Below are 27,370 nucleotides of genomic sequence, written 5' to 3'. Positions count from 1 at the left end.
TGTGAGCATTGGAAAAACCAAATAATGAGTCAGAACAAGTCGTCAAGGTTAGGGTCTCACCCGTGGCTTAACAACTTCTTCCCTGTTTTAGCAAAATGGCGACGAAAATCCGTGCTAAAGTATGGATTTCACTCCTGGTTCATCGCGAATTCTTGCGTTTTATAGATAGATACAGATCAAACAAGTAATTCAATCGAGAGTTTGCGGTTTTCACACCAAATCTCGACTTAATCGCCTATCCAAAATGATATTTCGAGTGCAGTGATAGTGTAATGTTGGCGAGAATAGCGAGGAATAACAAGTAGCTCATACATAGTCCCTACTGGACATGAACAAGTCGGTCTCATTGGTTCCCAACTATAGACTAGGTTTCTAAGACGTCGACCCGGACTAGGTCGAGTCTTGCCTAATTCCCTACAGTTGTGGCTCTGATACCAATCTGTCACACCCCAACCGATGGCGGAATCATCGGGGCATGGCACTAAGCGAAACAGATTGTCCAGAAGTTTCCATAACAATTATCATTACCAATTAATTTTAAATAACATGTCCCATACTATGTCTCAAATGGTAAACAAATTATTACAGACAAAATCTAGGCAAATAGTTCTATTCCGACAACTCAGATTTTACAAATAGCCCAATTGTTTATCTGCTTCTAAAGACCCTTGATTTCATTTGTACAGACAACTATTTGTTGGCCTCTAGAGCCTTATTCTAGCCTCGCTTTCCTAGCAGATAAGCTTCCTAAACACCTGTCACATACGTTAAAATAAAGTCAATACACATTGTGTAAAGGCGAGTATACAAGTTTGATAATAGCATATAGAGTTCGAAATAGTTTACGCATAACCAGTACGTACACAGAGGAAAATGAAGCATGTTAGTTATTGACATGAACCTATCGATACGAATGACTGCCGGTTGACTGCCCAAGGTAGTTCGCAATACATGATCACCACTGTAATCCATGTAAGTAATTGTCTTTAACAACCCCCGTGTGAACGGGTGCTGAGTCCAAAGTATAGTACTATCGTCGTTAAGGCAGGTAGACAACATTCCATGTGTAAACATAACAAACAAGCATTCATTAAGTCACGTAATACATGCGGTAGAGGTTAGCGTTAAAAGTATTGCGTAGTGTGTTCGATGTGATTTCGTATAAGTAACGTATGTAACACCCAAAAGTGCATAAAGCAAAAAGGGGTCGAGTATACTCACAACGGTTGATGGATTGAAGGGAGCACTTAGAGAGTAAGGTTAGCTTGATCCGAAAGATAGCATAACGATAAAAGACGCATAAAATGGAAACAGGTGTTGATGGGTCGGACAGCTGGTCGATCGGACGGCAGTCCGATCGGACAGCTGACCGTGCGGGTGACAATCCATTCGGACGGCTATCCGATTGGATGGCCGTTCGAGTGGATTGTTTCTTCCTTTGAGAATGATGTGTTGGTGTCTGATGGTTTGACTTTTGAGGTTTTCGTTGTAGCATTTTGAAAACATTGAAGTACCTCTGCCTTTCACGTCGGTTGATCGGACGGTCGTTCGATCGGTCGGCAACCCGTTCGGCTGGGCACTTCAGCGAGAACAAGTTCACAACGGGATTCACTCGATTGGACAGCAGTTCGATCAGGTGGCATTCCTAGTGCATTGAACATTTTGAAAAATTGATCAAGTATTAAGTCAAGTATCTCATGATCCGAAGAGTAATCCGGTCGGATGGTAGTCCGATCGGATAGCAGTTCATTCAATACTCAAACTTCAGATAGTTTGGTTGAGTGTGGGACCCATAGTGCAAGCCGTTCGGCTGACCGGCCGTTCGGGTGGCTGTCCGTTCGGACAGCTGTCCGATCGGACGGCACCCCGTGCTAGTCGTCCTGTTCGTCTCACACTTGGTTATTTCGTTTGTTTGTCGTTTAATCGAGGCATTCTGATAACAAGTCAAACAGCAGGAACCTGGTCAATACTTTGTTCTCCTGACCAGACATGAATCACCCAAATCCGATTAGTGAACTGTTCGAGACGGTGGTTCACGTCTAACCCGAGATCGGTAAACCTCGTGGATAGGATCTGGATCTTGAGCTAACACTACCACAGATCGGGTAGTAAGTCGGCACAAGTTCCGATTCTATCGGTTTTGAGGGCGTTGAGTGTAAAAGAGTTGAAAGAAAGTTAGGAAAACATTCTCAATCCTTTTTCCCCGTGAATATGTTTAGATCTATGAAAGATCTTTGTTGTTTTTGTGGAAATCGTTTAGATCTAAGTTGTTCTCGGTGGATTGAGGCCAAAACATGAAGTTCTTCAAGAACACCATGATGACATCATCCTAGAATACCTCAAATCTAGTGATTTCACGGTTAAAAGTTAAGATTCAAAAGATAGAAAGGTGTAGGAGTGCGTGTAGATCAAGAAAGTACAAGATTTAGGACGAGATCTTACCGGAATCGAGAGAAATCTCAGAAAAGGTGAGGAGCACGAGCTGGTCGGTCAGAGAGTTTCCAAAAGTAGAAAGAGTGAAAGTGACAGGAGTATTTATAGGGTTCCAAATGAGGAAAGGGCTGTCCGATCCGCCAGGCAGCTCGATCGGATAGCCTGTCCAATCGGACGGCAGTCCGGTCGGACGGCTGGTCGATCGGCTGGTAGGCTGATCGATCGGTCGCCTGGTTCGAGAGTTCGGTGCGACGAGTTTTGCTGTTACGATTTCGATTGCGAGCGATGCGAATGCGATAGAGTTTCCTATTCAAGTTACTTTTAATCCCAACTATTCATATCGAGCACTGTCTTTTCCCCACTAATCATCATAATTCGATTTCGATTGAGTTCGATTGCGTTTCGATTGCGATTCGATTGATTACCACACATAACATAAATAAACACGCACAAGTAGCACATAAGGCACACACACGTATAATAAACACCACTGTTGCATTATTCGAGTTTGCGAGCGCGATGATGATTAGATTAGTTCGATTAGCGTTTAAATAACTTTATCGCATTGTTACTTCCTATTATTCACAGTCGTAAAGCGATTCGTAGCGATAAACATGCGATTACTGCGATTGTAATTAATTAGCCCACATAATACAACTAACGTGAAACATAAAATAGACTAACTACAGTCAAAGAAGTCAAAACAAGGATTGAGCGAGGAGAGACAGATTGCAATTAGCATTCTTTTCTTCCTTTGACTTCAATCTTGACTTTGACTTTGACTTTCGAAACACTGGGGTGTTACATTTTGGCAAAAGTTTTCCGATCATATTTGCAGGACAAGCAAACATAAAAGATTCATCAACAGGTGGTTCTGAATCTGGTCTTGCTTAGCAGGGAAAAGAAAAGACGGTAGAAGCACTAGTGTAGAGAGCCTTGTTTTTTCTTTTGATCGGTGGTCATGAATAAGTTAGTTTCGAGGAAGAAAGAGGCGTAGGCATGACGTTTTGGCTTTGTAAGTTTAACAGAAATTGGAAAAGAATCCGATAATAAGTTTTAGGTAGGTCACTACTGGAAAATTGAGAGATTAACCGGGTCGCGGGAAAAACGAGCAGAATGACTTCAAAGCAGGTGGCGTTGAATCGGTTTGTTTGGCGGATGAAAGAAAACAATAGAAGCAGGTGGCTTTGTTTTCTTGATTGGTAGAAGAAGGCTCTAGAGTCACAGAAGTGTTGTGTGCAAACAGGTCTGTGTGGTGATAAACAACAGTCCGTGATGGACTTTGGACGTGGCCAAGGAGGAGGCCGGGGTGTCCAGGATAAGTCGAGGAGAAGAAGACTTTGGGCGTGGTCGAGGTGAAGATCGGGTGTCCAGGAAAAGTCAAAATAGTTCGAGAAGGTGATTCTGCACCGTGGTGAAGAAAAGTGGTACGAACAAACACCGATTAAGGGGGTGATTGTTGTCTTACTCTGGTTTGTTCATGGTTCACGGGTCATGGGTCGTGAGTTATTATTTTGAAGTGCGTGGAATAAGCTAGTAGTGGTTCAATACATCAACGTACATGTTGCTTGAATTGAAGAGTAAAGAACATGTTATTTAATATTTTATGGTTTATTTAATAGTTGTTTTAATAAGCCAGAGTTGGTAGTTAGGTTTGACCGAGTATAGTGGAGTTGACTGTTTATGGAGTGAACATTGGTAGGAGTCATATGTTTACCAACTCTTTAGGAGAGAATATTTTTGTTCCTTTTTTTATTTGCGTGTAGCTGGTCAATGTAAGGCTATAAAAGCCAAGTCCTTTCACATTCCGCATATCACCTGCTTCTAACTTTCACATAATAAGTGAGTGTGAGTGTGATGTGAAAAGGACCTGAACCAACATAGTATAACACCTTTTTCCTATTTATACTGGTCCGTGTATACATTTTTCGTCAAATCATACAGGACGTATAGGGTTGTACAAGTACAACCTATATGGGATGGAGAGAGTGTTTTTTTTTTTTTTAACGACAAATTTGGATCGCTGATGGACCAGTGAAGTATCATTGTACCACCAGCGGAACCCGATATCCATATCCACCAGCCACTAGGTATAGTGTCTATACACCAATTCAGGAGGAAACCCAATAAATACGGAAAACACCCTTATGGGAATCGAATCCAGGACTTATTGGTCTCAAAGTCTTATCCCACCCCCCAAGATGCCACTAGGCTATAAAGCCATGGGCAGATGGAGAAAGTGTTATAGAATGCGTATAACATGTCACTGGTGTGTGGATAGTGTGTCGTTGGTGTGCATATAGCCCGGCCTTTTCAAAACCATGATAATATAACTACTCTTGTGTATGTTTTGTAGGTTCTTCCGCCAGCTACTGCTACTTTGTGCAACACACTTCACATCAGTGTCCATGTTCCGATTCATTGCATCAGTTTTCCAAACTGTGGATGCTGCTATAACAATGGGCAGTATAGCAATATTGATCTTGTTGTCGTTTGGGGGCTTCATTATACCACACAGTAAGTTTCTGGTACTTTTGATTATATTTGATATATTGCCATGTAAAGACTTTTACAGATCAAACTAAGGGATTGACACTTGGTTGCAGCTTCAATGCCAGCTTGGTTGAAGTCACTTTATTTTCATTTGATCTTTCCTTCATTTGCAACATGTTGATACATTTTTTTAAACTTATCTAAGCAGATGACTTCCACAAACACAACCATAGGGCTACAGACACTTGAAAGCCGTGGATTAGATTTTGAGGAATACTATTACTGGATATCACTTTGTGCCATGTTTGGTTTTGCGCTGTTGTTCAACATAGGCTTCGTCGTGGCTTTAAGCTACTTTAAGGGTAACTTCATCTTTTTATTATCACAAATCAACTTTGAACATAGATGATACCACATTTTTATAAATAACTCTGGTTATTTGATGGTTTAGCTCCCGGCACTCGTGCCATTATTTCGAAGGAAAAGCTATCTCAAGTACAAGGAGGTGAAGGACCCAAACAACACGAACACAAGAGTAAAACAACTCAAAAGGCTGTATCAGATCCTCATCAAGGTTTGAATATTTTCTCTTTTTCCTGTCACATTTTGTTTCATCTTTAGGTGGTATGTATGTCTGCCCCATGAAATTTATTTTTTTCTATTGAATACTTCATTGCTTTCAAAAGGGGGTTTATTGTGCATCAATAGATACTTAATAAGCCTGCTATACAAGCACCATCCCCAATTGTGTACACGAGTGTGCCTGTCACTTCATATAGGTTGTATGATATACAGTGACGGACCCAGGAATTTTTTCTTGAGGTGCGGAAATTTTTAGCCGTCGTTTTGCTATTACTATATTATAATTTTGTTTTGGTACGGTTCGGGTCAGGTCGGTCAAGTCAACATATTTGGAAGTTTATGAATTATAAGGCCCTCTTTAGTGATTCTCCAACTTTACTATTGAGAAATCGCCCATTTTGTGACTTATAAATCCTGTTATAAATCAAATGACATCATTAAAATTTTACCAATGTAGTATGATTCTCCTTCAAATCAATAATCACATTATCACATTTTCCTATGGTTTTCACTTAATCACTTTTGGAAGGCTTTTCATTGGATTGGTGAAATTATAAAAAGACTCTTTAGTTAAAAATTTGTCAAAATATCAGGTAAACTTCTTTAGCGAAAGTAAAAAATTGAAATTTTAATCCAAATGGTCGCAATAGAATTTTTTTTATCTCCATTTGCGTACATCAATAAGAATCTCTACCTACCAATGTACATGAAATAAGAACCATACAAAAACTTCTTTCATTGTTATAATGCCAAACTAGAAACCTTCAGGTAGAGGGTCATAAGATATATTTATGTAAAAAAGAGTAAATTATAACTAAATAAATAAAATAATATAGTAAATACATAAATTAAATTAAATAAAAGTCAAACAAAATTAAATAGACTAGCACATTACAAATAAAAGAGATGTAAGGTAAGGTAAAGTAAAATAAAATAATTACATGTTTAAGTTTTCTTTTTATGATATTATTAAAAAGGGCCTAGTGAAGTGACAGAGAAAAGAAAAAAGTATGTAGTAATTTTAGTTGATTGAATTAAAAGACCCTAGTCCCTATATCTAGTTAACCAACAATGTTCATCTTCTTCCTTTTATGTTTTCACCCTTGCCTCTCTAACAACCTCACTCACCCGAAAAAACTCGACGATTTCTTTTTCTTTCTTTAGATATTATTTTCTCCATACTTTCTCATCCTAAAGTTCTAGGGGAGCGAATCAAAAATCTTTTGGGGTGCGCGAGATTTTAACGTGTAAATAACACTAAAAATATTTTTAAAGGGTGTACCCGCCACCCCGCCGGCAATAGCAGGTCCACCCCTATGATAGAGACAGAAGTGGTCATGTGGGTCAAATAAGTCACTTTGTGTCGGTAAAAAAAATAAACCGCCATATGTTCCCCCGTACAACCCATATGGCCATTTTTGTTGGGATATTGAACAAAAGCAGACACGTAACAACCAATATGGATTAAAAGGATAAACAACAATTGATGATAACAAATGTCGATATCATGGTGAATTGTTTTAGAACTGACGACATGTTTATATACATACATAAAAGTAGTTGGTTGACGGTTAAAAATGGCGCCAAAAACTGTACATAATCGTTTTTTGGATAACACCCATTAACCACTAACATTTGGGTAACACCCCAACCCCACTAGGGCTGACGTGTCACTCTTACAGATATCAAAATTAAAACCAGTCCAACTAAAATCAAAAGAAGCCTAATTACATTTTCTTACATTAGAAAACAAAAATAAATCTTGATCTTCAAGGCACTCCTCACTTATTCCCCACATTTCCCAGATTACCTGTCAACCACATAAGACAAAAAAAAATAAAAAAATACGGTTGAGCAAAAAGTTGCTCAGTAACGGAGAAATCAATAGTACATATAAAGACGAGAAAATGAGAACGAAACACCGCATACAGAAGCTGAAATGAGACGGACATTGAACTGCATTTGAAACTAAACTGATATAAACACCTACACTTGTACTAAACCGACAAATATTCTGAACTGAGACAGATACTAGTACGGATACTTAAAATAAATGTAGACACGAGACTAATAGTGAAACTGGTGTGGGAACTAATCTGAAAACTAATACGGAAATGATACAAAACAGAAGCCAGACAGAGGCTAAACTGATACTGAACCCGATACATAAGTTGGGGCAGACATTGATACACATCAATAATAATAAATTAGAACAATTATCATTGTATAATGTAGGTCCGTTTTTCTCAGAGGATCTATTACGAGACCTAATCCCGGTTTATCACGAACACGGTCACAAGTGCGGAATCCACGTGACGGTGCAAACCCAACAATGCAATGCAAGCAAACACAACAGATAACCAAAGATTCACTTTATATTAAAAGGACGAGAACAACATCAAACATATACACATAATGCTTGAACGATAAACTCTCAGTAGTAGTCTCTTTGTGCTCTCATGCCTTAACTGTTAAACACACCAAGCTATATATACTGTCCAGGGATGAACCTTGATAGACGAAGGTTAATGTGTTACGAAGATAGAACCTTCGTCACACGCAAACAATGATGAAGCTTGAAGGTTCGCCAAGCAGGGGTTTGACGAAGATAGAACCTTCGTCAAATACTGAACAAGGACAGTAGATAACTAAGTTAACAGAAGACATAAGAAACCACTAACTATAGTTAAACACAATGCACAAAACCATGTGATTAACAAACCTTACAAATACAGAGACAAAATGTCATACTAAGTAGGATAGGAGGATATCCGCCTATGTAGACTTGACGGAACTTACAGACTCGATAACAAAAGACTAAATAACATACAATGTAAACAAGACAAAGTTACAGACACATAAATGCACCAACAAACTCCTCCTTGTCCGTTACTTGGTCTTTGATCTTTGAGTCTTCAGTGTTGTGCCGACCAGGTGCTTCCGGCATGTATCCCTCGATAAAAACAGAAACAAGTGACGCGTTAAAATTGTAACGCTTGAGGTGCGTCCTTGTCTTCATAAAAGATATCATGTCGAAATAATTTGTTGATGTCGGCCGCAGACATATTCCCCATCCATATCGGATCTAGCATGCAGAAATTCTCTTGTGTATCAGAGTCATAACACCACAATGCCATGTTTTCCAAGAAATTCTGCTTCATCGGCATCAGAGGGATTTTGTCGATAACCCTCGCCGGCTGATAAACAAGCTTGTATCTTGCAGTGTTGGTCGACGGATCCAAAGTATACTTGATCTGCTGATACATCGGAAACTGTGGCTTGTATAACTCGTCTTTCCACCCTATCCTCCAATTCATCTTTATCTTACGAGCAAACAGAATTGCTCCTTCATATTTTGAACATTGATCAACTCCATCTTTGATAAAGCTGCCACATCGTAGAACGGAAGAAATAGAATACTCAACAACGAGTCGAAATACTAGATTCCGTGTTCACGCTAGATTGCCACACAATGAATTTCTTTTACAAAAATCCAGCTCAGTATCTTCCCATGAGGCTTAACCTTTTCAAACCTCATATAATCAACTTGTGCTTCAGGAGGTGAAGGGTTAACAACTTGTGGTTTCGGGAACCAAGCGCTAAGGTCAAATGGAGGTTAAGATTGAGATTGAGTAACTTGAGGTTGAGGTTGAGGGAACCAGGCACTCGGACCAAATTTTGGTTGAGTTGGGGGGGGGACAGGTTGTGATGGAGGGAACCAAGCACTAGTATCAAAATGTGGTTTAGGTTGAGGTGGCTTTGGTACAAATCCAAAGGGATTTACATTAGTCACTTGAGATGCTATAAACGTCGTTTGAAGTTTTGGTTGCTGACTTGAGCTCGCAGCAGGGTTAATCCCTCCAAAGTACATTTCTGGATTCTGAGGAATTGAGATTCGTTTCGCCTTTCGGATTTCTTCTTCATTTTTATTTTCTAGCTTCTGAATGAAATCATAGATAGTGATAGTATCTAATGAACCTGTATGCTTTAATAGCTCAATAATAGGGCTCCACTTCGGTGGTAGAGCATCAGCAAACTTTGCCACCATTTCCTGTGGAGTTGCAGTAACCTCGTAAGAAAACATTTCACTTATCAAATGATAATAACGAGTTGCCATTTCATTTAAAGCTTCAATTTCTATAAACAAAAATGCGTCAAACTCCTTTTTCAACAAGTCGTGTCGAGTCTTCCTTGTCGCAGCATTCCCTTCTCCTCTTGTAACTAGGATGTCCCACAATGCTTTTGTTGTCTTACAATAAGAGAATTGATGATATAATTCTTTGTGAAGAGCTTGTGTCATGATAGCAAACGCCTTCTTTTCAAGATCGTACGCTTTCTTATCTGTTTCAGACATAGTTGCCAATGTGGCTGCACTTGAATCAGCTTCTTCAAGAGCCGTGTTGTATGGCGTAGTGAAACATAACCATAGCTCGGTATTTTGCCCTAGAACGTAAGTATGAAAACGGCCTTTCCAAGATGGATATTCATTCATATGATTCAGCTTTGGCGGTCGATTGTTGCTACCTGTTTCACTTTCGCTCTGTAGCAAATTTTGAATGCTTTGATTTTGATTTGCTACACATGCCCACTGACTTGCAGAAATTGCTTGTTGTTGAGGCATCATATTCTTGACCCACGTCTCTGCAGATGTCGGATCTGGAGCAGTACTTGAGCTACTACTCCAATCCCGTGGATTATTACTCATGATTGATGTATGTATGAGTGTACCTAATCAAACACTTGAAAAGAAACAGTTAAGACAGTTTTGCAAAGCTTCTGTGAACAAATGACAGTTAAAATTGACGAAGTATAAAATGACGAAGTATGATTCAAAGTGTGAACGACGAAGCCTTGTAACGACGAAGCCTTGTAACGACGAAGTTCTGAATCTTCGTCTAACACACTCTTTTGACGAAGAATGGAGAGTTTTTGAAGCTTCATCTGAAAACTTTTGACGAAACAATTTTGACGAAACTTTGATGGTTTGTCCAACACAATCTTCGCTGACACAGGATAAGATATTTTTGCAAAAGAATTAATTCTTGCAGACAACTAGGTGGTGTGACGAATTTTCAAAGCTAACAACAAGTTGTTGTGACAGAAGTTAATTTGATTCACCTAACCATCATTTCATGTACACAATTGTCAAACAATAATATTATAAGCAACAAACACTTCAACTTAAATTTAAAGCAGATCAAACTCAGATATTATTTCAAGAACAGTTTGAAGATGGTCAAGAACACTTTGAAGATCACTTTGAATATCAAGAAAAAAACTTGAATATTTTGAAACACAAACTTTGCTTAAACTTTCAAGAAAACCCCATTTTTATCATGTAGACATGCAATGTAGTAAGGTTTTTGATAAAACTTATAGCAAATAACAAGATTTGAACACTTTTTCAGAAAATATGAATATCAAATAAGAACAGTTTCTGAAAAATACATAAACAACTTGATAAAACACAACAATGTTTGGTTTTAAACAAGGATAAGAGCCATATTGTAGGTCCGTTTTTCTCAGAGGATCTATTACGAGACCTAATCCCTGTTTATCACGAACACGGTCACGAGTGAGGAATCCACGTGACAGTGCAAACCAAACAATGCAATGCAAGCAAACACAACAGATAACCAAAGATTCACTTTAGATTAAAAGGACGAGAACAACATCAAACATATACACACAATGCTTGAACGATAAACTCTCAGTAGTAGCCTCTCTATGCTCTCATGCCTTAACTGTTAAACACACCAAGCTATATATACTGTCCAGGGACGAACCTTATAGACGAAGGTTAATGTGTGACGAAGATAGAACCTTCGTCACACACAAACAATGATGAAGCTTGAAGGTTCGCCAAGCAGGGGTTTGATGAAGATAGAACCTTCGTCAAATACTAGACAAGGACAGTAGATAACTAAGTTAACAGAAGACATAAGAAACCACTAACTATAGTTAAACACAAAGCACACAAGCATGTGATTAGCAAACCTTACAAATACAGAGACAAAATGTCATACTAAGTAGGATAGGAGGATATCCGACTGTGTAGACTTGACGTAACTTACAGACTCGATAACAAAAGACTAAATAACATACAATGTAAACAAGACAAAGTTACAGACACATAAATGCACCAACATATAAACAATTTTCTCATAAATACCGTTTAGTAATCCCTCTATTGTAAAATCAAGTTAATTGTCATTAGTATATAGAAATCCCAAAACTATCACATTTTCATAAACGTTAACCATGACATCTAAATAATTTCCCTTCTCTCAAAGAGCTTTACTTATAATATAATATTGTTTAAAATCTCAATACCTTTAAAACAAGAGAAATATCAAAAATATAAATAACATTTTAGATGTAAATCAAAATCTAATGGTACTCGAATTTCGTAGCAATCATTATTTAACCAAAACAATTATATTTCTAAGTTTGAAAATATATATATATATATATATATATATATATATATATATATATATATATATATATGTAATATATAAAGTGATTTAGATAACCTGAGTTTTGAAAACATGTGAACCGATACTCGAAACAAAACAGTTCTAAAAATAAACACTAAGGCAGACACCGAGACAAATGTTGAAGACAGATACTGACGGATACATACTAACTTATAACCCGACATGTGAATCTAAGTCTAAATTGAAACTAATATTAAGACGAATACTGAGACAAAACCCATACAAGTAATGAGTTGAACGAACTATAACTAATACAAAACAGAATCAGATACAGATATTACTGAACATAATGGTAGACATACAGAAAGAAACATCAAATGGTACTGACACTAAACAAATCTAAATTCTGGAACTGAAACAGATACTTATGTATCTTGAATCCCAATACTTATACAAAATAGATATTGAACACAATCAGATGCATACAAATTTAGGAAGTTTTTCTTTTGGGTTTTGAGGTGCATGCTCCATGTTTAGCTCCAACAGATCCATAATACCTCAAAACATGAAGATCCATACTTGTATTTTGTGTTTTTGTTAAAGCAAAATGAAAGTGGGTTTGTGGGATCTAGAGCCAAGGGTTCTTGAAGAGAGATAGTTTAGTTTTAGGGGCTTATGGTTCTGAAACTTTTCATGACAGTAAAGAAAATTGAAGTCCAAGGATATAGCAAAAAATAATCACCGAATTCCTAGTTGTGTAGCCCCTTGAAAGATCACGACTAAAAAGAGATAGCACAGCAGCTCCGTTTTTGGGCAGACATGCTTTGGTAGCAATTTGGAGGTCTAATACTCAATAGAATTGAGTGAAATCGGTGGGGATGTTTTTGGGTTAGATAAAACTTTACTCTAGAAAAAGAATCACTGAACAAAATGAAAAATGAGTGATATATAGCCCTGCAAAGTTGGGCATACAAATCTGCCAAATTCGGGAATCAAGAACAACTTGATGGAAAAACTCATGCTCTTTTGATAGGAATCCAAACTTTTTGTGTTGGTAGGGTGTTTTGAGAGTATTCTTGTTACATTTTCAAATGCAAAAGAAAGTGGGATATAGAAATTATAAGGGAGTGGTCTTCCAGGCATTTTAATCATTACTAGAAGTCCTCATGTCATGCATTTAGGGTCTTACAAGCAAGCAAACAAACAAACAAGGGTGAAGGGTGTTGGACATGCATTTAGGGTCTTACAAGTTATCACAAGCAAACAAACAAGGGGTGAAGGGTGTTAGACGGCTACAAGCAAGGGAAGGGGTCTTCATGATGGTGTATTGTGTCATAAGTTGTCTTGTAGTGTGGTGGAAAGTAGTGGGGAGGATTAGGGGTTGATTAGGAGGTGATTAGGGCTTAATTAGATTGTTTTATGAAATTTTAAGCTACTAATCTAAATCAATGTATTAGATATTGATAAATAAAAATTAACACAAAGTCTAAAATTAACACATAGTCTAAAATTAATTGGGGTGCTAAATGTCAATTAATGAATTAATTACAGATAACATGCGAAAACCTAACACTAAAATGTTAATCAATCAATTTATTGGCTTACACACAATTTTGCACCGAAACACATACTAGTGCCAATAATCTAATATTCCAGGCAGGCATATTGGAACAATTTCAATTATTAAAATTCATCGGGTGATAACACGATAGGACAAAAACAAGTATTTATTGAATGCAAACCTATGCATTTTTATGGGTCTTGCTAGACTTCTGTAGACCAAATTTAATCCTTATTAAATCTAAATGTATGTAATAATTCTAAACAATGTGTGCGACATAGTGTCCATACTGATGGCAATAATAGCATTTTCTTTGCGAAACTTTAGATAGATGGATTGCGTTTCTGTTGGAATAGTTTGAACTTGCATCTCAAAGATTCATTTCTTGGGGATTCTGTTTCAAGAATGAAGTAGGATCGCCTGGAAATTCGCTCTAATACCTCTTTGTGGGGATATCAAACAAATGCAGACACAAAAACAACCGAAATGGATTGAAAGAATAAACAACAATTGATGATAACAAATGTCAATGTCTTGGTGAATTGTTCCAGAACCGACCACATGTTTATATTATACATAAAAGAAGGTTGGTTGACGGTTAAAGTTGGCGCCAAAAACTGTATATAACCGTTTTTGGATAACAACCAACCACCAACATTTGTCTACCTAATTAATACATATCATAAGCAAAGTAATATACAGATATAATACAACATATATGTATTCAAAATTAAGTTTAATACTTCAAACAATATTCTCTTTGTTATGTGGCCCATATGGCCATTTTTTCCATGTGATACGACTCGTATGGACTATATGGCCCATATGACACACGGTGGTATCTGCATAGCGTGCCAGTGGTGTTTGCTTAGTTGTCACCTACTTAATATCACATCCACTAAAATTTACAGGAAAAATGGTGTTACCTTTTGAACCACTAGCGATTACCTTTCAAGATCTGCAGTACCATGTTGAGCCCCCAACGGTAACTGGCTGATATTATCAAATTTAGATCTAAAATTTATCATATATGTTGTGCAGATTAAGAGCTATAGGTGATTTTTCTGTCCTGCTAATTTGATAACAGGAAATGAGGGAGCGTGACTCCCCTAGAGAAAGACTTCAACTACTCCGCAATATCACTGGCGCGTTTAGACCCGGTGTACTAACAGCCTTGATGGGTGTAAGTGGTGCTGGAAAAACAACACTTCTTGATGTTCTTGCCGGAAGGAAAACAAGTGGCATTGTTGAAGGAGAGATTAAGATCGGGGGTTATCCGAAAGTTCAAGATACCTTTGCTAGAATTTCAGGCTACTGTGAGCAAACTGATGTGCACTCTCCCCAAATTACAGTTGAAGAATCAGTCATATTTTCCGCTTGGCTCCGCCTTCATCCGGACATTGATTCAAAAATTAAATACGTACGAAACGTTTACATAGGCATTGTTTTGCCTGTTACTTTTGGTAATAGTATGTAACTTTTATATTCTGGTGGACTATACAGAAATTTGTGGAAGAAATCCTGGAAACAGTTGAGCTTTATGCCATAAAAGATGCCTTGGTTGGCATTCCTGGGGTTAGTGGTCTATCAACAGAGCAACGTAAGCGGCTCACAGTTGCTGTTGAAGTTGTTGCTAATCCCTCCATTATATTTATGGATGAACCTACAACGGGCCTGGATGCAAGATCAGCTGCCATCGTTATGCGGGCTGTGAAGAATATTGTTGATACAGGAAGAACTATTGTGTGTACCATTCACCAACCGAGCATCGACATATTTGAGGCCTTTGATGAGGTAAAAAAAGAGATGTATATATAATTACTCAGGAGAAAAGATGACTATTATCTTAGTTACAATTATTATTCTAGAGAAAATAATTTATTTTTTCTTTTCTCTTATAGTTACAATCATCACTCTTGAGAATTTTCTCTCTTTAGTTTAAGTTGACATAACAAAAATTCATATATTGCCTATCTATGTTCATGCAGTTAATCTTAATGAAAAGTGGTGGACGCGTGATCTACTGTGGGCCTCTGGGTCACAATTCAAGTAAGGTCATTGAATACTTTCAGGTTAGTTAAGCTCACAACAGATGCACATGTTAGATATGCATCATCCCTTTTTCATTAAGTGTGCTTCGCGTTCTCCTTCTAGTATGGTAATTCTGTATATCTCAAATTCACATGAACGGTCTTTTAAACAGAACATCCCTGGGGTTCCAAAGATTAGAGACAACCACAATCCAGCAACATGGATGTTAGAGGTTAGTTCCACGTCAATGGAAACTCAACTTGGAGTTGATTTTGGACAAATTTATTCTACATCAACTTTGTATGAGTAAGTTACACCTTCAAGACACATCTTTTATAACATGATGCATTCATCTTGCTGGATTTAAACCTAAAAACTTCACTACACAAATCACAAATGAAGGTTCTAGTGAAGTTCTAAAATGTATACTCTTTGTTTACTCAGTTCATTTCAAGCATTTTAATTGTTAGTTACATTTGCCCGACTCTTAACATTCGTCTGTGATGTATGACTGACTACATTTCTCTGTATTGTATTATGTTAGGAGCAATAAAGAGCTCGTAAAGACATTAAGTAAACCACCTCCTGGTTCAAAAGAATTGTATTTCCCGACACGTTTCCCACAAAATGGTTGGGGCCAGTTCAAGGCCTGCCTATGGAAGCAACACTTGTCTTATTGGAGAAGTCCTTCATACAACTTGATGCGTTCCATGTATATGTTATGCACATCGTTTTTGTTTGGGTTACTCTTCTGGAACCAAGGGGAAAAGATGTAAGTTAAAATATTCTAAATGGTGTGCATTCCTTGGTTGTTTTTACATAGTTTTATGCCCAGTAAATTCGAAAAGCTTATAGCAAAGAATGAAAAAAATGGAGCCACATATTCATAAGACATGGTTTATTTAGTGTTTGATATTTTAAGGCAATGTAAAGAACTTTAAAATTCTTTATATTTCCTTTAAAACATCTGATATGGTATCTTTACATGTGACAGACATAACCAGCAAAGTTTATTCAATGTTTTTGGTTCAATGTTCGCTGCTGTACTTTTTAGTGGCATAAACAATTCCTCTTCAGTTTTACAATACGTTTCTATGGAGCGAACTGTCTTGTATCGAGAAAGGTTTTCTGGGATGTATGTATCGTGGGCTTGTGCTCTTGCACAGGTGCGTACAACCAAGTTCAACTCTATTCATCTTCACTTCGTGTGTCATGTAGAGATGCACAATGACTGTTATGGACTAAAATCATTGCAAGGTACGAGACTTCTCCCACATCGGTTGTATGGGCAACAACAACTGTGGGGTTAATAGACCAAATGGGCTCGTTCACTCTAGTATCAGAGCCAAACCTAGAGTTGTGGCCACCAGCCATGACCATCAAAAACTTTGGCCCTTAAGGAGGGTCGATTGTTTTGGACTAAAGCCATTGCAAGGTATAAAACTTTTCTCACATTAGTGGTATGGGCAACATATGTTGGCTTTATAGACCAAATGAGATTGCCCATACAAATATTTTGGACAAGTCCATATCTTGCAGTGGTTTTTTAACAACGATAGGTCGGTTAGTAGGCTTAGTTTTTTAGACTTGCTAGGGTATGTTGGTCCTAATATTTTAGCCCTTTATTCTTATCAGCTAAATGATAACAAATTGATTTGTTAATAATATATAATTTTATTTTGTAACGGGTATAAAACAACAGTTATATGATTGTTACGTGGTAATATATTTAAGGAAAATTGGTATTTAATAAACCAACCTTTGCCCAGTTGGTAAATAATAATCTAACCTACAAAATTGGTATATAATAATCCTACCTATCAATATGTTGGTACTCAATGAACCTCCGTTAGTTTTTTTTAACTGAAGTTAGTTTTTAAGTTTTATTTATTACACAAACAGTCCCTGTAGTTGTAATTTACTAGTTTTAACTATGAGTTAATAGCCAAAATGGTCCCTGAGGTTAATAGCCACAGCACCGCCACCACCACCACCACCGCCACCGCCACAGCACCGCCACCACCGCACCGCCACCACCACCACCATCGCCACAACACCTCCACCACCGTAACCATCGCCACAGCACCACCACCACCACCGCACCGCCACCACCACCACCACCGTCGCTAGAGCTGTTGGATCTATGATGTTTTTGGTCAGTCATCGTCTGTTGCTGCATCTGAATTCAAACCCCTTAGGCGTCGATGATCAAAGACAGAGATGGTGGTGGTGGCGGTGCGGTGGTGGTGGTGGTGGTGGCGGTGCGGTGGTAGTGGTGGCGGTGCTGTGGCGATGGTGGTGGTGGTGGTGGTGGTGGTGGTGGTGGCGATGGTGGTGGTGGTGGTGGCGGTGCGGTGGTGGTGGTGATGGTGGTGGTGGCGGTGCTGTGGCGGTGGTGGTGGTGGCGGTGGTGGTGGTGGTGGTGGTGGCGGTGGTGGTGGTGGTGGTGGTGGTGGTGGCGGTGCTGTGGCTATTAACCTCAGGGACCATTTTGGCTATTAACTCATAGTTAAAACTAGTAAATTACAACTACAGGGACTGTTTGTGTAATAAATAAAACTTAAAAACTAACTTCGGTTAAAAAAAACTAACGGAGGTTCATTGAGTACCAACATATTGATAGGTAGGATTATTATATACCAATTCTGTAGGTTGGATTATTATTTACCAACTGGGCAAAGGTTGGTTTATTAAATACCAATTTTCCTATATTTAAATCCTTAATCTAAAACCATATTTTTTCACATGTCTAATATATTTAAATCCTTAATCTAAAACCATGTTTTTTCACATGTCAAAATGATTTTATGTATGATTCGACTAACCATTGATGAATGTTTATGCAGACAATTTACATTGTCAATGTTTTTAACAAAATAATGTTTTAATCATATCCTGCAGGTGACAATTGAGTTCCCTTATCTCCTTGCTCTGTCACTTCTATTTGTGTGCATCACGTATCCCATGATCGGATATTATTGGTCAGCGTACAAGGTTTTCTGCTACTTCTATACATTCTTGTGCACATTGATGTACTTCACCTATCTGGGAATGATGCTTGTTGCTATGACACCTAGCTTTCCAGTAGCTGCCATTCTACAGGCTCAATTTTACACCATGTTTAACTTGTTTGGTGGATTTTTAATTCCTAAACCGGTAAGTCCCTTTTGATTCTTAACTTGTAGGATAGTTCAGTAACTGATTATGCATTGGGAATGATCGTCATTAGGTTTTGAGATCCATTTTAAATTTGACATGAGCTATCGGAGATCGGCTTGCTAAAAGCTAGAATCGAGCCAAGCTTAAACAAGCTCGAGCCTAAACATGCATGTTTAAGAAACAAGCCTAAGCTTCACTTATCAAGCTCGAATTGGCTCGCGAGCCTAAATGAGCCTTTTCTATTTAATACATTGAGATTATTTATTCATAACTGTTATAATATATAAAGTTATGACAAACATAACAAAACCATATATATTGTGTTATAAACAAAAATTATAATATTAAATATACAAAGAGATTGATTATATATGTATCTAAATTAAATAATAAATAATAAACGAGCTGAGCTAGAGCTTTGTTATTGGTGTACTATTGGTGGGATATACTGAGTATGATGATGATAAAACGAGCTGAGCTAGAGCTTCAAAAACTACTCATGAGCCGACCCGGACCTTTAAAAGTAAAACTCAAAACGAACCGAGCTCGGGCTCTAATAAGTTAAACGAGCCGAGCTTACCCCTTACACCCCAAAGTGTAACCAGCAAGCTTGAAACACATGTGTTTCGTACAAGATGGAATGTTGGCCTGAAAGGTTTGTAAAGGGTGTGCCTATTGGCACACTAAAGTGCCTATTAGCACACCAAACCCTAGCAAAATTAGTGTTTATCTACGCAGCGTATTGGTCAATACGTAGCGTATAGGGTTAACCCTCTACGCTGCGTATTGACCTATACGCTGCGTATATAAACCATGGATCTCAGTGCCTAATAACCAATCATTGCACAGAAACACAAGGTTTATATACGTTGCGTATAGGTCTCTAAGCAACGTATATAAACCATCTGAAAATTTGGGGTCATTTTGGTAGGTTTGAAGCATCAGTTTTTCACAAGGTTTATATACGCTGCGTAGAGACCTATACGCGGCGTATATAAAGGTCTGAAAATGTCCTTTATACCCTTCTGTTGAGGCTATACGAAGCCAAATACAAGGGTAGTTGTGTCATTTTTGTCTCATACGCTGCGGAGGGATCTTTACGCAACGTATAAAAAGCTCCATTTTTGTATTTTTTTTTTTTGTGTATACGAGACTTACACTATACACTATACGATACGATACGATACGATACGATATAACACCCGTATAGGCCTATAGGCGTGGTTTAGGTCGCGTATTGACCTCGTATAAGACTATAAGTGTGATATCGTATCGTATAGGTGTGGTTTAGGTCCCGTATTGACCTCGTATAGGCCTATAGGTGTGGTTTAGGTCCCGTATAGGCCTATACGAGACCTAAACCACACCTATATGTCTATACGGGACCTATACGGGACCTAAAGCACACCTATAGGCCTATACGGGACATATATACACCTATAGACCTATACGAGTGTTATATCCTATCGTATAGTAGCGTATCGTGTTGCATCGTATCGTATAGTGTATAGTATAAGTCTCGTATAGGTTCCATGTAGGTCTTGTATACGCCTATAGGCCTACACGGGACCTAAACCACACCTATAGGCCTATACGGGACATATATACACCTATAGACCTATACGGGTGTTATATTGTATCGTATAGTAGCGTATCGTATTGCATCGTATTGTATAGTGTAGTAGCGTATAGGTTCCATGTAGGTCTTGTATAGGTTCCATGTAGGTCTTGTATACGCCTATAGGCCTACACGGGACCTAAACCATACCTATAGGCCTATACGGGACATATATACACCTATAGACCTATACGGGTGTTATATCGTATCGTATAGTAGCGTATCGTGTTGCATCGTATTGTATAGTGTAGTAGCGTATATGTTCCATGTAGGTCTTGTATAGGTTCCATGTAGGTCTTGTATACGCCTATAGGCCTACACGGGACCTAAACCACACCTATAGGCCTATACGAGACATATATACACCTATAGACCTATACGGGTGTTATATCGTATCGTATAGTAGCGTATCGTGTTGCATCGTATCGTATAGTGTATAGTATAAGTCTCGCATAGGTTCCATGTAGATCTTGTATATGCCTATAGGCCTACACGGGACCTAAACCACACCTATAGGCCTATACGGGACATATATACACCTATAGAACTATATGGGTATTATATCGTATCGTATAGTAGCGTATCGTGTTGCATCGTATTGTATAGTGTATAGTATAAATCTCGTATAGGTGATGTATATGCCTATAGGCCTATACGGGACATATACTACGCTATACGATACGATATCACACTTATAGGCTTATACGAGGTCAATACGTGACATATACTACGCTATACGATACGATATCACACTTATAGGCTTATACGAGGCCGATTCGTGACCTATACTACACCTATACGATTCGATATAACCTTTATAAAAAAACCTTCATATACGCTGCGTATAGGTCTATACACAGCGTATATAAAGGGTCAAAAAGACCATTTAGCCCTTCATTTGGGGCTATACAAAGCCAAATGCAAGGGTAAAAATGTCTTTTGACCCTTTATATACACTGCGTATGGGTCTATACACTGCGTATAGTGGGAAATAGCATTTTACCCCTGCATTTGGGGCTATACGCAGCCATATGCAAGGGTAAAATTGTCTTTCTGACACTTTATATACGCTGCGTATAGGTCTATACACAGCGTATATAAAGGGTAATTTTTATTTTTAACCACAAACTTGTGGTAAAAATATACTTTTTGACCCTTTATATACGCTGCGTATATAAAGGGTGAATTTAAAAAAACATTTTTAAGTATCGTATCGTATAGTATAAGTCTCGTATAAACCTCGTACAAGTCTCATATATGTCTTGTATCTACCTATAGGCCTATACGTGACCTATACTATAGTGTCGTATCGTATTGTATCGTATCGTATCGTATAGTGTATAGTATAAGTCTCGCATAGGTTCCATGTAGGTCTTGTATATGCCTATACGCCTACACGGGACCTAAACCACACCTATAGTCCTATACGGGACATATATACACCTATAGACCTATATAGTTGTTATATCGTATCGTATAGTAGGGTATCGTGTTGCATCATATCGTATCGTATAGTGTATAGTATAAGTCTCGTATAGGTTCCATGTAGGTCTTGTATATGCCTATACGCCTACACGGGACCTAAACACCTATAGTCCTATACGGGACATATATACACCGAAAGACCTATACATGTGTTATATCGTATCGTATAGTAGCGTGTCGTGTTGCATCATATCGTATAGTGTATAGTATAAGTCTCGTATAGGTTCCATGTAGGTCTTGTATATGCCTATAGGCCTACACGGGACCTAAACCACACCTATAGGCCTATAAGGGACATATATACACCTATAGACCTATACGGGTGTTATATCGTATCGTATAGTAGCGTATCGTGTTGCATCGTATTGTATAGTGTAGTAGCGTATAGGTTCCATGTAGGTCTTGTATAGGTTCTATGTAGGTCTTGTATACGCCTATAGGCCCATACGGGACCTAAACCACACCTATAGGCCTATACGGGACATATATACACCTATAGACCTATACGTGTGTTATATCGTATCATATAGTAGCGTATCGTGTTGCATCGTATCGTATAGTGTATAGTATAAGTCTCGTATAGGTGATTATATGCCTATAGGCCTACACGGGACCTCAACCACACCTATAGGCCTATACGGGACATATATACACCTATAGACCTATACGGGTGTTATATCGTATCGTATCGTATAGTTGCGTATCGTGTTGCATCGTATCGTATAGTGTAGTACCGTATCGTGTTGCATCGTATCGTATAATATATTTGTATTATTTACCAATAATATTGTTTTCTTATTAATAATTTTCTTTTTTAATTTTTATAATTCATAATAGCTATATTATTTTTAATTTTTATAATTTATATTTGTATTATTTACCAATAATATTGTTTTTTATAAATAATTTTCTTTTTTTAATTTTTATAATTAATAGTAGTTGTATTATTTTTAGTTTTTATAATTTATATTTGTATTATTTACCAATAATATTGTTTTTTATAAATAATTTTCTTTTTTAATTCTTATAATTAATAGTAGTTGTATTATTTTTAATTCTTATAATTTATATTTGTATTATTTACCAATAATATTGTTTTTTTTATAAATAATTTTCTTTTTTAATTTTTATAATTCATAATAGTTGTATTTTTTTTAATTTTTATAATTTATATTTGTATTATTTACCAATAATATTGTTTTTTTATAAATAATTTTCTTTTTTTTATAAATAAACAAAGGAATACATAAAAAAGTACAAAAATTGAGTTTTATATACGCTGCGTATAGGTCCATACGCAGCGTATATAAACCCTTGTTTTCTGTGCAATGATTGCTGATAAGGCTCTGAAATCAATGGTTTATATACGCTGAGTATAGGTCTATACGCAGCGTATAGGGTTGTGCAATGATTGCTGATAAGGCTCTGAAATCAATGGTTTATATACGCTGAGTATAGGTCTATACGCAGCGTATAGGGTTAACCCTATACGCTGCGTATAGACCTATACGCAACGTAGGTAAACCCTAAGTGTGCAGATAGGCAAACAGGGTGTGCAGATAGTTAGGGCCTTTGTAAAACTAATTAATATTTTACCTGATTTCCTGCAGAAAATTCCCAACTGGTGGATATGGATGTACTATCTCACTCCAACTTCATGGTCGCTTAACGCGTTGCTTACTTCTCAGTATGGTGATGTGAAGAAGGAGATCTTAGTTTTCGGGGAAACAAAATCTGTGGAATCCTTCATAAGAGATTACTTTGGGTATCATCATGATCAGTTACCACTTGTGTTTGTTCTTCTTGCACTATATCCTATTGTTCTTGCTTCTCTATTTGCATATTTTGTAGCAAAACTGAACTTCCAGAAAAGGTAGATGAACATAGCATCAAACTCTTGAAGTATAAGTATTTGTCTGTAATCTAGTGTTTCAAATAATTACATTCTGCAACATGTTTCTTTTAAGGTTTCTTTTAATGTCCCTTTGCAAATGATGATGTTACAAACTGCGCCTCCGCGTGACTTGATCATAAACAGAACCCTTGGACGTTTTGAATTATTTTAAATTTTGAGATAAATTTTTATCGCAACACTAACCATCACGCAGTTTGAATCTCGAATTTGATACAAGTGATGTGAACTCTATATATCATTGAGGTGAATGGTTGGGATTACATTCATGCATTATAGGATTTAGAGGTGAATCCATTGTTATATTGTCTAATAGATTAAACTTTAAATGTCAAGATGTAATAGTACAAGTGGCTTCCTCTAATTCCACCATAACAAGCATTCACACGGAGTATAGGAGGTGAGTGATTTAGGGTGTTTGGTTTAAAGGTTGATATAAGGGTATCCTCCATGTAACATCCAGCCTCTCGCACGACCAATATTATCTGATTTGTTTTTGGTTGCCCCGGTGTAGACTACCAAGCAGGTCACCCATTCTGATACTATTCCCACTTAAGCAAGTTAAATGTAGAGTTTTCATCTGCACCAGGATGCTCCTAAAAAGCATTGATGATATAAAAGGTAGGGCATTCCTTATGAACCAATAATCTCTCCTAGATACGATTGATGTGGGATTACCTATGGTGTTAGAATAGTCAATGATAATCTTCTTTGTATCGTTACAAACACCCTATAGGGACTCATCATCGTTGATGAGGTTTGCCCCACCATCCCGAACGACACGGGAGTGACTCTGATACCATTTGTAATATCATGCCTCTCGTACCACCAATATTTTCTGCTTGTCCTTGTCCCTGATGGGTTATCCATATAAGAACTCACGTATTTATTTTTGGTTGGTCTGGTGGAAACTTCCTAGAAGGTCATTCATCCTAGTACTACTCCTACCTGAGCCCAATCAACTATAGAGTTTTCATCTGCACCATAGCCAATGTGCCCAAAACGCGTTGGTGATTTGAAAGGCATGGCATTCCTTATGAACTAAAGATATCTCATGACCACAGTCGATGTGGGATTTGTCTACGGTGTTACAATGTTCCATATTAATCTTTTATGTATCGTTGCACTCCTTACCATATACACATTGGGCATAGAAATTCATATACATTATTGGTTAATATCAAACTCGTAGCTATTCAATGCCCCCATAGTCTAATGTCATGGTGAGTTTAAACTGGAGTTGGGTGGGTGAATCCAGATGAAGTATGACAATCATTATTCAGTTAGGATGCTTCCTATTTATTGACTTAGTTAAGTCATGGAGGAGTGGTATCATTATTTTCTACACCACCACCCCGCTATCTAGTTTACATTTAGAGTAAACGTTAATTTGCATCCTTGTGGTAAGACCCAAAAAATCAACTTGCATGCCCCTAAAGAAAGTATGAACACCTGCCCTGTTGACATTTGCATTATTCATCACTTTACACCATTCCATCCAACGTCGTCTCCTATTTAAAGTAAAAAGACTATTTTGCCCTTTTGTCATGTCAATACTCGTCTCTATGGTTTAAGCTTATTATCTTAATGCAACCTTGTGATTTTACAAACAACTTTTTCCCTCCAAATTCAAATCCCATATGTAAAACACAAGTACCAAACGATAACCATAGTCGTCAACTTAACTACAATATATATATATACACATAGAGGCCAAATTATCATAATCATCAACTTTAACCCAAATGAAGTCCATATAATCAAAACAAAATCTAAATATAATAATGTAACCCATATATAACCTAAATCATCATTTCACCATATTCATCAAATTTAACCCAAATGAACTCTATATATAATCCAAACCAAATCTTAATATAACAATATAACCCAAATAATCAAATAACCATAATCATTAGTTATAACCCAAACGAACTCTATCACTCTGTTCCTGAGTCTCATTTAACAGGGGAGGGAAAAAAGAGATGAAAATATGAAAAAAAAAAACCATGTTCCCGAGATTTTTTAAGGATAGAAGGGGAAGGGGAAGGAGAGGGAAGAAAATTTGTACATATATTTGTCCTCCCAAATCGGAAAGATTAGGAGAGAAAATCTTATCAATTACTAAACTACCCTCATATCTAATCCTTGTTATAAACACCATTATAGGGTATAATTGTTAAATTGTTCCTTTCTTTTCTTTTCCCCCTAATTACTCTGAAACATATAAAATTCTTGATTTCTTCATCATTGGCATCTTCAAAATCTGTATCATCTGACACATATTCATCTGGAGTAGGGCCTTGGACGTTATGGTTGACTGGAGAACAACTACCTTAACCAGCAGGGTTTGAACCAAATTTTGTGGAGGTAGCAGTCTGGGAATTTGGGATAGAGCTATATTTTGTTGTTGCAAATATAATATAGCCAATTCACTCTCTGTTGGTTCAGTAGGTAAATTAAATGATTTCCAGAGACTCTCGTAGTCGAATATCCATGGGTCACCCCGTTTCTGTGTATGAGTGGCATACTTCTGACACTGAATGTGTTGCGCTTGAACTATGCGATTGGTACTCGGTAGATATACCCATCTGAGAGGACTTGCATACCCCGCGAAAAATCCTTCGATAGCTTTCGCTCTAAATTTTCCGCCGGGATCTATCATCATACACGGAGACCCGAATGGTTCCAACAATTGAAGATCGAGTTTCCTCTGATTTAAAATTCAAAATAGGTTTTCCCAAATCTTTTGACTATGAGAATTTTATTCAATGTGTAACATGCCGAGGCGACTGCTTTATTCCAAAAACTCACTAGTAATATTGAGTCTGCTAACATCGCCCTGGCCGTTTCAATCAGGGTATGATTCTTTTGTTCAGCAACACTCTTTTGTTGTGGTGTATACGGTGCATTGAATTCATGAAGAATTCCCTTTTCATTACAAAAATCAAACATCTTGTTATTCTTGAATTTAGTACCATTATCACTTCGGATTCTTCTGACAGGTAACTGGTACAAATTCTCCACTTTCAGAATTAAGGTCTTCAAGTACCCAAAAGTCTCATCTTTTGATTCTTAAAACATCACCCACGAGAATCTGGAATAATCATATGTGACCACAAGGCAATATAAATCACCCATGATGCTTTTGATGTTTAATGGTCCAAATAGATCCATATGAAGCCTTTTGAGCGGTAGTTTTATAGAACTAAACATCTTGATCGGATGTGACTTCTTTCTTTGTTTCCCTTTCTTGCAACTGATGCACTCATCATTCATGTGAAAACTTCGGATGTTTACACCATTTACAAGTTGAGAAACCAAAATGGTAAAAGTTTGTGTTTTATGACCAAAATGCTCTTCCATTCTACTTGTAAGGAGTGTCACATGTCATCTCCACAATCCTTCTTAGGTTACTTAGGCAAAACTAGGAATGGCAGCGGGCCGGGTTCAGGGTGGGTATAGCTAATCCAAGTCGCATACCCAGTTGTAAAATCATGTCCCATACAAGGCCCAATACCCGTCGGGTAATTAACCGTCAGGTATCGTGTATACCTATTTACCCAAATCATAAAAAATATGAATAAATCTTATATATGCCACACACTGATTATGTTACTCTAAAGAATTAAAAGTTGATAGCCATATATACACAT

General features: G+C 37.5%; 1 protein-coding gene across 1 annotated transcript; it reads left to right on the top strand.

Annotated features, from left to right (window-relative positions):
• Nucleotides 1-5,134: 5,134 nt before the first annotated feature.
• LOC110937266 (pleiotropic drug resistance protein 3-like) lies at nucleotides 5,135-23,754 on the top strand. Its single transcript, XM_035974207.1, has 11 exons — nucleotides 5,135-5,288; nucleotides 5,378-5,500; nucleotides 14,421-14,494; nucleotides 14,597-14,929; nucleotides 15,013-15,303; nucleotides 15,498-15,581; nucleotides 15,713-15,846; nucleotides 16,085-16,312; nucleotides 16,535-16,706; nucleotides 18,442-18,696; nucleotides 23,413-23,754. Exons 1-11 carry the CDS (start codon nucleotides 5,135-5,137, stop codon nucleotides 23,677-23,679), a joined length of 2,115 nt encoding a protein of 704 aa, XP_035830100.1. The 3' UTR covers nucleotides 23,680-23,754.
• The last annotated feature ends 3,616 nt before the right edge of the window (nucleotides 23,755-27,370 follow it).

Source organism: Helianthus annuus, chromosome 6 (assembly GCF_002127325.2).
Source record: "Helianthus annuus cultivar XRQ/B chromosome 6, HanXRQr2.0-SUNRISE, whole genome shotgun sequence".
NCBI lineage: Eukaryota > Viridiplantae > Streptophyta > Magnoliopsida > Asterales > Asteraceae > Helianthus > Helianthus annuus.
The sequence above is the reverse complement of the archived record's forward strand: the minus strand, read 5'-3'. Positions and strand labels throughout refer to the sequence as shown.

Bases quoted from the DNA above. Each gene is read 5' to 3' on its own strand.
- LOC110937266 (XM_035974207.1), top strand. From the start codon at position 5,135: ATGACTTCCACAAACACAACCATAGGGCTACAGACACTTGAAAGCCGT. The intron at 5,289-5,377 runs GTAACTTCATCT...TTGATGGTTTAG, and splicing joins GGCTTTAAGCTACTTTAAGG to CTCCCGGCACTCGTGCCATT. The intron at 16,707-18,441 runs GTGCGTACAACC...CATATCCTGCAG, and splicing joins GGGCTTGTGCTCTTGCACAG to GTGACAATTGAGTTCCCTTA.